The following is a 17,816-nucleotide window of genomic DNA, read 5'->3' as shown; positions in this document are numbered from 1 at the left end:
AATTATTCATCTTGCGTTCACACTTTAATAAAATCTTCCAATTCCGCTTTAAAATGTTAAGAAAAGCGTATTTTTGGGGGGCACAAATATAAAGCAGCTCTGATAATCCTGGCTCGATGATACGAGACATCGAGGGATATCTTCTCTAAAGATATCAAATGGTGCTTAACGCTGTACGGAGGAGATGGAGATGTTCTGTGACGAGGGTGGACGTATTCATTAAGATTATTGCGAAAGGCTCTCTCGTATGTGGAATGAGAGTGGCTGATTGATGGAAAAGCCGTTGAGTAGAGGTGGTAGGGACCATTGCAGCCACATTGATGGTAGGTTGTGACAGTAAAAAGGCTCCATAGATAATGGATAGCTATAGAACGGATGGCCCAGCTTTCTGGAAAGTTCTATATACAGAATTATTCTCTTACCTTTCTTTTTGTTGTATTCCTCGTCATCGTTGGAATTATCCGAATGGTATCGAAGCAACTCCTGTTCATACATCTCAAGGTAGCTCAACTTCTTCACTTTCTTTCCCTTCTCCTTTGTTTCCTTCTTCTTGTCTCCTTTTTCTTTTCCCGGCTCCTTGCTCGACTTCTTTGGCTTCTTCTTTTTCGAATTACTTTCTTCATCGTCCGAATTCCCTTCCTGCTCTTCTTTCTTCTTCTTTCGTCTTTTTGCATCTCCGTCGCTGCCGGAGTCCTTCGATTTGGACTTTTTCTTTTTCTTCTCTACAACCTCTTCTTCTTCCTCCAGCTCTTCTTCCTCCTCTTCCTCTTCCTCCTCTTCCTCCACCACATCTCGCTTTTTTTTGCTCTTCTCTTTCATATCATTATTGTTTTTCTCCTTAACTTTTTTGAGGTCACCTTCTACAAAGATGTCCTCTTCATCGGTAAGCTCTTCCTCTTCATATCTCCCTGCTTTCTCTTTCTTTAATTTCCCTTTGCTTGCCTTCACCTGATCTTTTTCTTTCGGCCTTCTCAAAGAATCTTCTTCCAACTCCGGTTCTTCATCACCCTTCAATATACTCTGAAGTTGCGTGAACCCTTCTTCTCGTTCGCCACGGCTTTTTGTATCAGCTGACTTCCTCTTGCCCTTCAAGTTAACTTTCCTGTCTTCGACATCTCCATCTTCATCACCATCTTCTCTTTCATCTTGGCTTCGTGTTTTCTTCTTTTTCGGAGACATCACTTATTCATTGATACGTTCCTTTTTTTTTTGACTTTTTCACCCTTCGAGTCGAATCGAGTAACGATATGGCCGGCCGATATCGAAGCTGTCCAATCCAACGCGGGTTCTTTAATTAAGTAGACCTAGCGAGGGCACATGGTTAAACTCCGATCTTGTCTTTTTTCTGGTTCGAAAGGAAAAAAAAAAAATCTACCGGTCTCTGTTACTTCCTAGTCAGTAACCTCATGAAAAATTACTTACTGTTTCGTATGACACGAGACCAGGAGAGAAAGCAAAATGAGAAAAGAGATCCGCCGGGCTACCTTATCTCGCTGGACTACATTTCCTCTCCATTATTCATGGTGTCGGGATCGCTTTACAGATAAAGAGATGACTCCGTTCCACCTCAATATATTCTGGCCACTCGGCCCAGAGCTGGGTGGCCAGAAACCACGTGACTTACTAAGATTAGGACGCATGGCAGGGACAGGTTAATGTCCCCGACAGCCCCACCAAAGAGGAACGCGTACTAAAGAGTACCGAACCCTTTGGTTGATAAGGTGAGGGCTCCTGCTTGAGACGAGGTTAAAAATGTTGGTGGAAGGTTCACGGGGTGTCGCTTAGTTGATGAGGTCGGGGGCAACGAAGGATGTTCTTAGGTGAGGCCACAGGTGACCACCCGGGCTCTTGTGTCTATCTTATGAGGCAGCGCTGCTTTTGCGTATGTTTTTGGTAATAAATATGTTTTTGTTTGTTTTATCTGCTATTCTGTCTTCCCTTACAAAAAATTACTGCAGTTTTTCTGAAGTAATACTGCAGTTTTTTGGACATGAGAAAACTGCAATACTGCACTTTTACTGCACATTTACCACACTTTTTTTTTTATATTGCAAACCTACAGTTGTACTTCAATGTACTGCAGCTTTATTGCATTTGTACTTCCTTACAAAAATAACTGCAGTAAAACTGCAGTACAGTGAAGTACAAATGCAGTAAAACTGAAGTAAACGTGCAGTAATACTGCAGTAAAAATGCAGTATTGCAGTTTTTTCATGTCCAAAAAACTGCAGTATTACTTCAGAAAAACTGCAGTCATTTTTTCATAAGAGTTTATTTCAGGGAAGGGGCGGCTTGGGTCAGGGGGTCACCTGAAGGAGAATTTCATGCCAAGATTCATGTTTTTCCACCTGTTAATAACACCTTTGCGCTCTATACCTCTAGGGCAGGGGCGTCCAACCTGCGGCCCTCCAGCTGCTGCGGGACTACATCCTCCCATCCTCCTCAGCCAACCCCTTAGCTGAAAGAGCATTATGGGAGATGTAGTCCTACAGCAGCTGGAGGGCCGCAGGTCGGACCCCCCTGCTCTAGTGAGACACATACAGTGTTAAGTTTAAAAAGTTTGACAAATGATCTTATGAGAAGGGCAATGGATGGAATGATGAGATCGGCAGGAATATTCGGACCATTTTTAAACTTTGTAACCAGAATCCGGTTTTATATACGGGTGGAGATGCCGTATAGCTGGAGTCCTCGCTGGTGGTGACCATATAGATAAGTATAAGGTCCAAAGTATAGAGCAAGAGACACTTTTTTTTATTCTAGACGGCATTTCATCCAATCACACTGCGCATGCCCAGGTTCATAAGACGCATATACTATATATATGAACTTATGCATTTTAGTTTTTAAGAATAACAATGACATTTTAATTGTATTTATATATATTAATATTATTATATTATATTATTATTATTATTTTTATTTTTTTATTATTATTTTATTTTTTCGCTCCCTGTAATAAATCACACGCATAGAGGCGGATTCTTGTAAAACTGCTTTTCCCCTCCACGAATCTTAAACTTTAGGTTAAATAAGAGGTAATGGCGTCAGATTGCGGTCGCCATGCTTGCACGTGCTTTGTTTTTTTAAAGGGCAGATGGCGAGATAACAAAAGATGGTTATTGATGCATTTAGGAACCCTGGGAAAAGTACCAAGATACCGCCGGGAACTTTTAGTTAACGTTGTCAAGTGTATTTATACCTGCGGATTATTCCGTAATTGCCTGTGACAGGTGCAGCATCCCTGCAAAGTCATTTGGATTCGATAGGCTGCACTTTCACATTCAAATGGAGAAGATGAGCTAGAAGCATAAGATGTTGTCTATAAAACGCGGTGTTATCACTATAGATGTAATGCAGGCAGATTTTACTTTACTCACAGGGTGGTAGGTAAGTGGAACAGCCTCCCAGCAGAGGTGGTAGAAGCTAATACAGAGAAGGAAATTAAATACGCATGGGATAGACATACGGCTCCTGAATCTAAGACGAGACCAACGACTGATGAAGAGTTGAGTCTTTACAGCAGGGGAAGCAGTTATATTTTCCATTGGGGTCCAAGGGATTTTTTTTTTTGGAAAAAAATATTTATTTTACCCCACTAAAATTATTTTTTATTAATTATTATTATTATCTGGGTCTAATAGCACATGTTAAAATAAACATTCTTAAAACAAGCGTGCGCCTCGGCTTCATTTACCTGTAGTCATGGTTCTCCCTCTAGTGGCAGATTTATATATTACAGCGACTTGTTGGAATAGAGAAAACAATAAAAGGCCACTTTTTTTTTTTAGAACAAATAGCAAGAAGATTTAAATTCATTGAAATTGGCACATTCTTTTATCTGCCATATTTAAAAATGTTAACGCGTTTCGCAGAGATCAGGCACGATGATCAGGCACAATATATCCTCGTAGGTGGACAGTCCGGCCCATTTGGACGATGGAGGCCTGTGCCTATCCAGCTCACCGTCCATAGCATACTCTGATGTCCTCAATGGATGGAACCCTGGGCTATGACATATGGCGGCCCTCAGCTATATGGGAAGAAGACAAATAGGGCAAATCTGCCCTGGGTCACGCCATTCGACGTCGCTGGTGGGACCCGTAATGTTAGCGACAGGGGGGGGTCCTCCATGCTAAGAACAAATCTCACCCTTTCTTTTCTTAGATTCCCTGTATTGAGCGATGGCGGAGAGGGCAGGAGATCGCGTGGTCTACCTCTCCATGGCTGAGCTGTTGGAGCTCCTTGATGCCTCCACGTCACAGTAACAGCACTTACAGCGAACCGGGGCAGATCTTTGCGGGCAGAAATGTCATGCCCCGGCTTATCAAAAAGGGGGCATCCTATGGCAGTGCCACGTTTAATGCCGCTGAGCTCTTCGACCCGTTCTACGGCCGATGTCTGTCTACAGAGACGGCTGAAACCCCTAAACCCAATAATCAGGAGAGGGGTCCACGTGCTGCATACTCTACACGTAGCGTATATATCTATATACAGCGGTCTTGCTGAGACCAGAACGCTTTCTCTTCTGGAAGGCATTTGATTGGTCAGAGGATTTGTAACGTGAGAGATTAACATGAAGCCAATCTGATAGCTGGGTGACAGCACAGGTTAAACGGAGAGGTGTAATTGCCTTACAGGACGGAAGTTGATGGACAGATTCGGCCCCCGTCTAGTCTGTCCGCTTCTCCTGCTGTAAAGACTCAAACCTCAATCGGTCGTTGGTCTCGTCTTAGATTCAGGAGCCGTATGCCTATCCCATGCATGTTTAATACCCTCACTGTATTACCCTCTACTGCTTCTGCTGGGAGGCTGTTCCACTTATCTACCACCCTCTCAGTAAAGCATGTTCTGTAATTCCCCTAGCAGGAGTTGTAACAGGTAGAACGTAAGTAAAGAAAGTATACAATTGGGACAGTAAATATGGGATATATACCAGAACTAAGATTATCAGGGCATGCAAGCATTTTTATGTGTAAAGCGAACCAATCACCCAAAACGCTTACTCAATACAGTGTAAAAAAATCAGATATTCTGTGTTTTATTAAAGGTTCAGATGTTTGTGGGGTTTTTTTTAAGGCAACTGGTCTGCAATGCAGGTCTTTCTGCTGGTATTTTGCAATAGTGATTGTTCATTACGATTTAACCCTTTCCAGAAGCTCAATAAACAAATCAGAAAAAATGAATGCTCGCTGCTCAAATGCATTTAGTGAACGTGTCCCTAATCCTAACGGGTGCTGATTCCACCTCTAAACCACCGCACAACTGATAACATCAAGGGATCACAGGAAGACCATTAATATTAATGCACGCCATTGCCACAGCAGAAGCTCATTACAGACAGTAATCCCTGCCTTAAATGAAATTGTACTCTGTGCAGTGATTTTGAGGTTTAATTACTAAAACTCTTTTTTTTATTATTATTATTTACACCCTGGGATTTAAATTGCTTCCATGTGAGTGTTAACAATGAATTAATAATTATTAATTAATTAATAATTGTGAGTTTTATCTTTATTTTAAGTCTATAGTCGCAAATTTATATTACTTTTACTACAGTAATATTTGGGATGGAAGCGTTCTGAAACAGAAAGAATTGCGGGTAAATCTTTTTTTTCACCAATTTAAAAAAACGCACCGGTCGTGTGAAGCCACGATAAAGAAAATGGTCAGATTTGGGGGCTTATATTAGCTCTTTCGGGTTGAAAAGTTAACACAAAACCAAAAAGAGAGAGAGACCGTTACTGGAGGATCATCAAAACGTTGCACTTTTTTAAAGCCACTGATATCTAAAGCAAAAAAAAAACACTAAACTTAAAAAAAAAATAAAAACAACTGAAATTCTGCAAAAAAAAAATAAAAAAAAAAATGGCGAGTTGGAGATATTAGATTTTTTTTAGAGATTATTTGTTTTTACATCGATTGGACCCCTCATAGAGACAAACCTTACTGACACCAGTGCCCCCCGCCCCTTCTACAGAGCCTTTACCTACCCGCTTCCCCAGCGTAGACCCCTAAGACGTCAACTTCCCTCCTGCAGAGCCTGGCGCTGCCTTCTTCACCCACGGGCACCCTCTTTCGCCCATGTGTTGCTCCAACAGACCCCTTGTGTCATCTCCTTCACCACCCACCCCAGGACCTTATTTTCCGTCAGTCCCCTCGGCTTCTGAACGAAGGCTTCCAAAAATGTAATAATAATAATAATAATTAAAAAAAAAGGATTCCTACCGGTATCTCGATTCTGCCAACGCCTCCTCCGCCACATTGCAGAGATGGCAACAAAGTATCCCCTTCCTTTAATCGCGTATGACCGACGGCGTCGGATCGGATTAAACCCAGTCCATTAGGGTTATTGGATGCCTCCAGGTCCTCCAGAAAGCCGAGGAGGAGAAACGTCGGCCGGAAAGGGATTTGCCCGTCGCCCGAGAACCCTCTTAGTCTTAATGAGTCGTTTAAAAAAATATGAGGCACGCGGGGGGTCTGAGGAGCGGGGAGGGGATTGTGAGGGGAACCAGGGAAGGACGACGGATTACGTTACGTTCCAGAGATTGCGAGAATTCCCTCTTCTTTATTTCCAAGACAAACCCCCTTTTTGCTTTCCCTTGGCTCGGTTTACGTCGCCTTTTGTTCCGCAGACGAGAAAGTACAAAGTCTCGACTAGGGTTCCTCATCTAAAGTTTAATTCTCCTCAACTCCGTCGGCCATCAGTTCACCGAGCAGGACCTTGCGATGGCTCGGTGGACAAGCGATCCCCCGAACTGCTTCACGGCACATGGAATAGACTCTTAAAATACACATTTTTTTTTATTCTTCTCCCAATTTTTCCTTTTTTTTCCTTTTTTTATTTTAATCCAACGCTCTGCTCATCGTTTATGAGTGGATTTTTTTCTTTTAATTAAATATTTTTAACTATATTGGTTCTTGATTCGGAAGCGAAGGAGGCCTTTGTCCACCTAAGGTCATGCACTTTATCTAAAAATCTTAAGGGCATAGTCATGGGTGTCTGTAGAGGGGGAGGGGCAAGAAGGGGGTCATTTGCCCGTTCTTGGAAATTTTATCAGTCGAAAAAGCTGCATTTTGAACAATTCAGCTGTCTATCCTAGATATCATGCTAGAACACCGTAGGGCGGTTCTGGATTCCAGCACAAGGCTAACCAGGCAGGAATAATAAATAAATGGGGGGTGTGGCTAAATAATAATACATAAAGAATAGTAAATAAATACTGTGCAGGTGAGGCTACTACGGCAGCTGCCTTGATTGACGTTCTGATGAAGCCCTATTTGAATGAGCGGGGCATATTAGCCCCACCCATGCTCCGCCTTATCCTGCCTATGCCCCGCCCCCCTTGGCCAGGGCTTGTATTTAGCCCCCCCCTCCGCTGGAAAAAAACATTACAGTCACTGGAAGAAGATTTTTGAGTTTAAAAAGTAAGAAAGTACTTTTTTTTTTTTTTACAGAGAGGGGGTTTATTAAGTGGTTATCCTTCCAATAGAAAGTTTAGGGGTGCTGTTCCACTTACTCTGCAGAATTTAACACTTTTGTAACTAATTACGGCATTAGGAACATCACTCCTAATACTTTTGAACTCTCAAACCCTTTCCCAGAAATAACTCTTTATTCATTTAAAATGCTGGTTCATTCCTATTTTTGCGGGGAACACTTAAATGGTCATGTGCCGAAAAAGCAGGCTCTGATAGGCTTGTTTCTGTGTTTGATAATAATGAGTATCAGATATTTCAATAAAAGGACAGGTGGGTTAAGGTTTATTTACATAAAAGACGGCCAAGGACCAAGTAAGGCTTTGGGGGGTCTTACAGCACGAACAGATTAGGTGGGCCGCATTCCATGACGCTTCTACCCAGCGGAGATCACTAACGAAGCTGCAATCACTGAGGATTTTTGTGTTCAGAAACCCGACCCTCGTTTTGTGTCGCCGGATTCCTGGCTTCATATTACACGCTGTGCACATACATGAAGATAATGTCATGCTACATACACAATACGGATTTAACCCTTTAAGGATATAGACGTGTCTTTTCTAACGTCTCAAATGTATTAATAAATAATAACATAATTATTATAATAACATCATTATTGATACATTCATTATAATAAATAATAATAAATAATAACATTTATTAGTTTGCACTTAAAAAATAAAAAAATATATATATTAAAAAATAATAACTTATTTTCACAATTTTGGCAAAGATATGATGTGCATAGTTCTCAAGAGGCACAAAAATACCCTTAATGTATACAAATATATAAGAAAATTCTACTTTACAGAAAGGGTGGTGGATACCAGGTACAGACGCCCAGTGGAAGTAGTGCAAACAAACGGAGTAAAGGAATAAGAGAAAGACTGGAATGTACAGAAAGTTCTCCTCATACTTCCCAACTTCTACCCCCGTCGAGCTCGACAGGACAGCGGGATAGACTGGCAAACTCGGGACTGTCCCACACAAAATCGGGACAGTTGGGAGGTATGCCCCCCTAAAGAATTCATGAGTAAAATGCGATTCAAAAAGGACAGACTATATGGACTAATTGATTCATGCCATGGCTATGTATAATTATGACATACTCTTTGTTATCGAATCATTTGCTTTTCCCTCATCTCTCCTGAACCAGTAAAAAAAAGAATTTACTGGGGAGGAATAACCATGCAGATATTGGGAGCAGGAGGTTAATACAGCTGTTCCTGTAGTATTTACATACTATAAGGTGTATATATATATATATATATATATATATATATATCTTATCCATACATATACCTGAATATTAGAATGTTTATTTCTCTGGTCTGGCATAGAGATTACAGTTGGAAACATTAAGGTGGGTTTTAATTTCTCCCATACATTTGCTTGTAATGTATAGGTATAAAGTTATCATCACGTGATGGCAGGTGCCCTTTGAACCTTTTGTCACCAATGTCACAATAAGTGTAATTTCCTCGGTGACCACACGGTGGCGCTGTCAGCGCATCATTTAACTTAGAAACACAAAAGGCCATTAGAAAGAAGGAATAAACCTGGTAACATTTATCAAAATGAATAAAAAGTGATATTATGCGGGTCTAAAATTATTTGTGATTTTGGATCCAAGAAGAGTTATTTTCCTGATATAAAGCTAAATTAAAGGAGCATTAAAGCCATCAGAAGCACTTTAATGCCCATAATAGCATATATAAAAATAATATACCGTAATATATAAAAAATTTCCCTTTTCCCTTTCCCTGGGCTAGTGTTCAGCATGCACGGAAAGCGCTTCCTTTGAATCCAATTGGAGCACTTTCTTGACACTGATTGGCTGCCTGAGCCGCCAATCAATCACACAAAATGCAATATCATGGAGGAGGCAGCTAAAGCTAAAGCAATGATCTCAGTGGAAGCGCTTTGCTGCTCCTTATTGGCTACTTCAGTGCCATGGAGGAGGCGGTGCACTGCAGCTCTGGAGCTGGAGCTTCTCCTAAAGGTAAGTCGTTTATTCAAATTTTTGTAGCTTTTAGCACATGTTCTTACAAAGTACTTTAATATCCATTCGTCGTAGGGTCATTGTACATAGAACCTTACCGGTGTGGTCCCCCTTTTTTCCATCCAGCTGGTTGTGGCCACTTTTACTGCCCGGCGTTAACGTCCGGCTGATCTGGCAGTCTGTGTGGTACAAAGAGAACCACCTCCGGCACGGGAAGTGCCACGTCTTATCCCGCTTCACGTTAGTTACATAAATCTCTTCCACGTACCACGCCTGCCGTTCCTCCAACCCATCGTGCTATAAAACCAAAAAAACACTAATATAATCAGCGAGCAGAGAAATCATTTCATTCATCTGTAAAGATGCTGTTCCACTCATACAAAAAAAAACATTAATTGTGCTCTCTGCAATGTTACGCAAATGAAGGTTTAATCACATAAAACAAAGACGGGAAACTATAAGAAGCTTTTTCGGTTTCTTTGGCAACAACCTATCAGTGCTTGTTTTTTGTGTCACATGACCATTATTTGTTCCCTGCAAAAATGATGAATAAGGGAAATTTTGACAGTAACAAGGAAAATTGAGAAAGGAGTTCTAGGATACTAAGACCAGTGTAATCAGAGCAGGTGGAACAGCGCCTTAAAAAGAACATTATTTTGTTATCTTTTTATAAAATATTAGATTTTATAAAGAAAATTATTGGGGAACATAATTTGTCATTTTTATCTTAACGGGCAGGGCTTTTTGCCTCCTTTTTCTAAATTTATTTCATTGGTTGGGACTGCTTACTGGCATGATTGTGTCTCCATATCAGCAAAACATTTAAAGGGCCACGTTTAAAGGCATATTGGAGTCCATTTTTCACGGGCTATAATGTCTTTTACTGCATGTAAATCGACACAGGAATTCTTTGGTTATTAAAGTTTTTCTGTCTCGTTTAGCCCCTCCCCCTGCTGCCTCTACGGTTGGAGACAGCATACTACGGTACGCTTCCTGCTTCAACACCAGTCAGTTAGAGTAGTAACAGCTTAATCACATGAACAGCGTGCTGTCTGGAAACTGAGCTCTTGCCAGCATACATATGATTGGCTGCTGCTTCAGTGACTTCAGTGGGAGTGGAAAAAAGTTTTCCCGGTTTTAGTAGAGACGGCCAAGGGAGGACTTAAATCAGGGACGTCTTTAACGGGGGGGGGCAAAAGGGGCCCATTCCCGGGGGCCCATAGTCACTGCCCCTAGAGCCCGCAGGAACCGTGGGGGCCGTCACTCTAGGGGGTGGAGCCCAAGCAAATGCTTGGTCAGAGTCCAATCAATATTAAAGACGGCCCTGAAATATCAGATGGAGACTAGACTGTTCCTTTAACTCAAACCGCGAATAATTCAGATTTTCCGTAAAATACCAACAAAAGTAATATTTTTGTCATATCAATGCAGTAGGAACTCAGCAGGATAGGCTCGTCTCTGGTACCATGTGATCTCATTTCCTGCTCCGGGATTGGCCAATGGCCCTTACGCGTCATTCCTGCGAGACGTGGCCGGAAGAATTAGACATTTTGAAAGCGATTTCTTACTTCTAGCGTGATGTTCCTGACGTCGCCGATCTCCGGGCCGTACACTTTGAAAGCGTGGGTGGATCCTTTACTGAACGTAAACGTGGAATTCTTGTCCAATGTGCCAGATTTGGGATCTTTATATAGATGGGTCTTATTAATTTTTCCTTTGGTTCCTTTCATCTGTATGAAGACCTAGAAGGACATAAAATCCAATAAAATCAATATTCTATCATAAAAAATTATATGTTATCCCCCATACCTCCACAGTCCCCATACCTCCCTCTTTCCCTTTTCTCCTCCCCTGATGCCCCTCTGAGTATGAGGGTATCGCAGGGCTCTACAACCCTAAAACAACCCCGATAATGTGTAAAAAAATAATAAATAATAATAAATAAAATCCATAATTCTTCTCCTAAACACCTCGCTCAGCTATCAATACGTGACAGAGTCATGTAAAATCCTTCATCAAAAGCCCCACCTCCAGCCACACCTCTAACCACACCCCCTAAAAGTGTCTTTTGTTTTTTATTGGCCACGTACGTTATTATGTAAATGAAATAATAAGACAAGTCTGCCTGCGAGTACTTGATACGCGGACGCGGAATGTTCCGGTGTGTGTAGAACGTTTGGAACTTTGTGTATTACTCTATTATTATGTTATCATTCTCTGTATTATCGGTTGCCTACGTAAAAAGCCCTCCCCAGCTCGTTGGGTCGGAATCCTTACCCGCGCATCAGTTCCCGCGCGCTTCTTCTCTCCGGTTTTCACCACTACTTTGTAAAGTACTTTCTTGGCAGCCGCAGACGCCGGGCGAAGGCCGGTCCGGTTGGTTGGGGCGCTCTGCGAACGCTTCTACGAGGAGAGAAAGAACGCTACTGACAGTAATACCAAAATTTATTGGCTGTTATTTTATGCAACCGGCATTTTCTATTGGTTAAAAAAGATTGTGCGTATAAACAGCTGGAGCAAAGTGGTGCAATCGCCATAGCATCCGCTCCAATGTTTCTGGACCACCAGTATTGCTCTAAGGCAGCCAATCAGTGGCATGAATCGTTGGACCACAGTGGAAGCGTGGAAGGTAAGTGCTCAGTTTTAAGGGTTTAAAGAATGCATTTTCAAGTATTTACAGGTATGGTAGTTCTTTTTAAAACATGTATGCGTTGGGTTTTTTGCATCTAAGATACCCTGACAGCCTCATATAAAAAAGAGCAAAGAAGACATTTTAAGTAAAAAAAAAGGAAAGAAGAAAGAAGACATTTAAAGTAAAAAAGGAAAGGCATTTTAATTAAAAAGAAAGAGGAAACAAGACATTATAAGTTAAAAAAAAAAAAAAAAGAAAGAGGAAAGAAGACATTATAAGTTAAAAAAAAAAAAAGAGGAAAGAAGACATTTTAAAGTAAAAAAAGAGGGAAGACATTTAAAGTACCGTAATCAAGAAAGAGGAAAGAAGACATTCTAAGTAAAAAAGAAAGAGGAAAGAAGACATTTAAAGTAAAAAAGGAAAAGGAAAGAAGACATTTTAATTAAAAAGAAAGAGGAAAGAAGACAATATAAGTAAAAAAAGAAAGAGGAAAGAAGACAATATAAGTAAAAAAAGAAAGAGGAAAGAAGACATTTAAAGTAAAAGAGGAAAAATAGAAATTTTAAGGGAAAAAGAGTAATAAGTTCCATCTGGACTGCAGCCTCGCCTCGTAAATAATTTGCCTTTGCGACCAAGAAGATGCAGCTCTTACCGCCGTGGGGGGCCGCGGGTTGACCTCTAATCCGAATTTCTTGGCGTAGTAGTCGTACAGGTGGGGATCATTCATCGGGTTATAAAACGAGAGGGTGTCCGTGTGTCCGTTCCTATAGCGATGGCCCCCCGAACTGGCACTGAAAGTGCGGGCTAAAAGGAGAAGCCACAACAATAAGACGGATTCCGAGCGACGATTATCATGCTCGTCACCTTTCAGGATCATTTAAATGAAAATATATATATATATTGTATCCATTATTGCTGAATTTAACACTTTTGTAACTAAATTCCCCATTAGAAACTCCATTCCTACTATCTGGAGGGCTGGAGATGATTGGCTACGTAAAGGGGCCATAATCAAAGATTTCTTTTCTGATATCTGAAGAATAAAAGTTCACTTTTATTGAAAGAACCTAAAAAACAGAGAACCCAACAAACAAAAGATACGACTATAGATACGACCATGTAATATAATTCATAATAAACCGATAACCCGTGCTAATCATTCACATCATTTTCTACGACGATGAATGAGAGGAAAGAAAGTCTGCAGAGGGATTTATTCTCTTACATGCAAACGGCGCTCTTTTGCTCAGGACAGATTCCACCGGTCTGTGGTTCAGGCTGACTTTGTATCTGCGCAGGGAATTGTTCCGAGCTTCCGACTTGCGGGAATCGTTCCAGGTTGGCTTCCCGCGTGGTGGAGATACGTCTCTGAACTGAAATCCTGTAAGCACAAGGGGCGAAGCTTTCAGGTAGAACCCCCTATCAAATGTTTCTATCGCTAGAATCAAATTAAAAATACTTTTTCAAAAACATCGAACTGTTTTCCTTTTTTACCCCAGTTTTTGCCCCATAATATAATGTTTTCAGGCAGCTGCATATCAGCCGTTATCTGACCCCAATCTACTAAACACCCCGACTCCTTATCATACTGCCTGTGGGAAACTATGGAATGGCTCAGTCTTAATCATCCAGCCGGACTCTCTGACTAATGAAAGTCTATGGAGGAAGGACTTCATTAGCATTGCCATAAAGCATTAGCTCAGTGTGGTGTTTGAACAGGGAAAGTCACCCAAAATATCACATGACAGCAACGGCGCCTCCAGGTCTGCAGATAAAGGGAGTTTATTGGAGCAAAATGAGTTAAAACCAGGTTTCCTCCCACTTCTGACAAAAGGCTCTTCCACTTATCTACCACCCACTCAGTTAACTTATATCACATCTAAGAGGCAGCTATGACTTGAACATGAAATGCTTTTAACAATCCCTCTTGTCATCCCACTCTAGTAGTCCATGCATTGCTCGTCTTACCGGTGGCAGGTCGGATCCGTGGCACTGTCGCCATTGGATAAACATCTCTTGGCCTGATCTGGCCACACGGACCCGGTGCTGTCGGAGGCTGCAGGATGCCGGTCACTGAAGGCGACGAGTTATAATACTGGATCTGTGTAGGCATTTTCTCTCAAATCGCGTCTTCCTGAAATAAATCAAACACATTTTGTAGTTAGTTTTATCGCATTTTTTAGGATTAAAAACTGAACAAAGAAGTAATTTTTTAAAACATTATTTGCTTTTATTATTTAATCATGGGTTCATTTTAACACTTTTTTTCTGAATTAAATGCAGAATTTCTTGTACCGTTGAATGCTCGAACCCTTCCCAGAAATGATTCTTTAATCAAGTAAAATCCCGTCTTTCATCATTTTGGCTTAAAACGTGTATTGAAAGATCATTAAAAGTGGAGAATAGAGAAAACAAACGGAGAAAAGATAAAAATATGGAGAAAAGCAGAGAATTCGCAATTTAGACCCGACATGCCCCATTAATACGATCTAGCAGATCTCAAGGAGGGGGCCACGGGCACCGAGAATATCTCACGATCACCCAACTGGCCCGGAACTTGAAGGTTCTTCTCAACAACAAAGTTTAACAAAGCTACGGAATCCCGGAGTTCTGATTGATTCGGGTCTCTCATATAAACAGCAGATCTCTTCCCTAATAAAATCTGCCTTCTCTCATCTGAGAAACATATCGAGGACACGACACCTAATTCCACCGGATGATCTGCCAACAGTAGTCCAAGCATTCGTGTCCTCCATCGCCCGCAGCCCATCGACCAATCATGTCGCATAACACCCGTTCTCCACATTGGCTTCCGATAAATGGCGTCCATACTTGAAAACCGGCCCGCCGACCTTCAAAGCCTCAAACAACCGAAGCCCACAGTACCTGAAAGAGCTCCTCACACCCTATGTTCTATCTCTCTTTGGTCAACCAACGGAGATCTCGCCCATCGGAGCCTAGAATGAAGTCAGGTTCCAGGACCTTCAGCCGCGTTGCCCCCGCGTTCTGGGACTCTTTACCACGCTCAATCAGAGAGGCCCCAACATTACAAACGGGCCACCAGGAGCTATAAACATAGCAAATGACTCTATGATTGCTATAGCTACACGTGTCCAGTCATGGGTGTTTGCTCAGCACACGGTCTCGACGTTTGAACGCCAACTCTGATAAAGCCGAGGCTTTGTTGCCTTCGTCAACAGCTAAGACATTCCGCTAGTGATACCTCGTAGATGTTTGACGTGCGGTTTCTAAGCGCTTCCTACTGAAATTCATTATTCGAGACAGGGATCCATCTACTAAGCGTGCGAGCCAGGCGCTCGTTACCTAAAGTATCGACTCGTCTCAGTCCGTCTGTTCTAGGTTTGTCAGACCCTTAGAATGTAGGGTTCTAAGAGGTGTGTATTTGACCCGTTCTAGTAAAGCCCTCACCCAGTGATGAGACGGTTAAAGGTAGTTTTGAGGCACTGGAAACGCGGAAAGCTCCGGAGTCGGCGCCTGGCTTCACGTCGCAGGGTGCGCTCAACCCGCAGCTCCGTCATCCCGCGCTGGTCCTTAGAGGGACTGCTCCCCCCCCCCCCCCCCCGAGAGCAAAATAAGCAAACAATAGCTTTTAATCATGACCTCCGGAGACTGTCGTGCAATGCAGAACTATGATTAACCCCTTCCTGCCAGACACAATTATATGGCCAGCTAACAAGGTCTCGTTTATTTATTTTTATGTTAATTTATGTTATTTTTATTGGGCGGTTATTTTAGGGGGGAAAAACGTATGCAAAAGTTCACTATTAATTATCGAAGTTAGGTTAAATGTGGCAGGCTGACATAAAGCGACCCAAGGCCTAAGAAAAAGCGAAGGAATTGGAGAATAAATGGGGATAATAAATCGATGGAAGGAATGAAATGAATGAATGGCGTTTGGCCAAACTGGCATTTTTACCTTGGGAGAAAGAGCCTCCGATTAAATTTGGCCCTGGCACTTTAAGGAGGTTGGCCAATGACTGTTGGATACACGTGACATACGCTTACACGCTAGCGATGTGCGCAGCCTACGCTGAACATTAAAGGACTGGATCTGTCGCACGAGAGAATGGTAGGTGACTGGCACCATTTGGAATCGGCACACCTGACATTTGCCCAGTTTCTCATCTCCAACCTCCCTCTTTGGGATGCGGATGGACTGCTCCATTGACATCAATGGGCAGATCTTTGCCGTCGGTGGGTGGGTCCGTTGCCAGAAGTGGGTGTGGCCAATGATGTTGCAGGTGGGACTAGCCCTAAACGCATAGAGAAATAAGCGGGGGGGGGGGGGGTTGCCTAAATGCCATTTCCGAGACCCGGAGATTTTCTGTAGCTACCCAGAGACCCGGAGAAGTGGCGCCTCACTCGGAGACTCCGGGGGAAACCCAGAGAGTTCCCACACACACTCACAGGCACACTGTTTTTAATGAATAGGGGTTGATCCAGGGGTAAATCTGCGTATTGGAGTCATGAAGGCAAAAGTCCACCATTAAGATCATCAACTTGTTCAATAGGTAACGTCTACCTTATACGTTATACACAAAGATAAAGAATCTTCATTCCTTCGCGTTCGTAAATACCTCCTAGCTAATCTCCCTGCCCCTCCCCCATACAAGTCACTGCCTCTAATCTACTTTAAGTCTTCGCAGTATAGCAGGGGTTAACGGGAATCCGTAAGGTCCGTAAGAGCGACTCTATTGGTCGCCGGCAAGGGGGCTCTTCTGGCATTAACCAATGAAGAGCAGCTGCTCCTTTAAAATTCTGGTGCCAAAGCCGCTGCTAACCGTTACCGCGTTAACCCCGTATTAACCGCTGCAAAACAAAAACGAAGAACGTACACGAATATTTGCCCAAAAAGAACGAGGGAATGTGGGAATATTCACAGAAGTCTAGCTAGAAATTTTCTATAAGGATACCTGTATGATGTCACTGCTTCCCTTGACATTTGATGGCATTTGATAGCATGTGATGTCATGTTCTACCAACATTATGTAAGCGGGTTGTGACTTCTGCCCACATAATACCCTGGTCCTGCAAGGCCATTTTAATGCAAAACTAGATTTTGCCCTATGTGGCATCAAGTGTGTCCTGATTTAATCAAGACTGTTGGCTAGTATCGTACACACCGATCGAGCAGAACTCCAGAAATAACTCTTTAATCGTTAAAACAGACATCATTTTTGACAGGGACACTTAATTGTCATGTGATACAAAAGCAGGCACCTGATTGGTTTGTCAACATAGAAGCTAGAAAAAAAATGGGGCCTGTAATTAAACTCTTAGAGGACGGAATAAAACGATAGATCTGCTAAGGTTTATTTTAAGGTTTTGTCTAATTAAATCCGCACCTTTAAAGGTTAATCAAAGTGTTACCATAGTGATGTTAATAAAGAGAAAGTCCTGATTTCAGTAAATATTGAGTCACTTTAACGCCGTCTCCTACATCAGGAGGGGAACCCGGGGCCTGCTATTTTTATTTAAGTCTTTTGTGCGCTGGTGATTGACAGCCGAGTTTCTGAAGAAGTTGTGCAGCAGCTCAGGTCTTTGCGTTATTACCTAAACAAATAATGCAGGTGCTGCTGCTGTCATTATACGTTATTGTATCGATTCAGGCACGGAATCCATGTAACCCCCCTGGCAGGCAAAGGGTTAAAGTGGAAACCAGTTGATATTTATGCCCCATAC

General features: G+C 42.2%; 1 protein-coding gene across 1 annotated transcript in view; it reads right to left on the bottom strand.

Annotated features, from left to right (window-relative positions):
• LOXHD1 (lipoxygenase homology PLAT domains 1) overlaps nucleotides 1–14,226 on the bottom strand; it is a 62,642-nt gene extending 48,416 nt beyond the window's left edge. Inside the window, exons 1-6 of the mRNA XM_053454668.1 lie at nucleotides 14,082–14,226; nucleotides 13,339–13,494; nucleotides 12,766–12,917; nucleotides 11,759–11,884; nucleotides 11,050–11,223; nucleotides 9,580–9,778 (exon numbers count right to left, since the gene is read on the bottom strand). Of these exons, the coding sequence (XP_053310643.1) occupies nucleotides 9,580–9,778; nucleotides 11,050–11,223; nucleotides 11,759–11,884; nucleotides 12,766–12,917; nucleotides 13,339–13,494; nucleotides 14,082–14,226 (952 nt within the window). The remainder of the gene's footprint in view (nucleotides 1–9,579; nucleotides 9,779–11,049; nucleotides 11,224–11,758; nucleotides 11,885–12,765; nucleotides 12,918–13,338; nucleotides 13,495–14,081) is intronic.
• Between the last annotated feature and the right edge of the window lie 3,590 nt (nucleotides 14,227–17,816).

Source organism: Spea bombifrons, chromosome 1 (assembly GCF_027358695.1).
Source record: "Spea bombifrons isolate aSpeBom1 chromosome 1, aSpeBom1.2.pri, whole genome shotgun sequence".
Taxonomy (NCBI): Eukaryota; Metazoa; Chordata; class Amphibia; order Anura; family Pelobatidae; genus Spea; species Spea bombifrons.
Note: the sequence above shows the minus strand (reverse complement) of the source record. Positions and strands in the feature narration are given on the sequence as shown.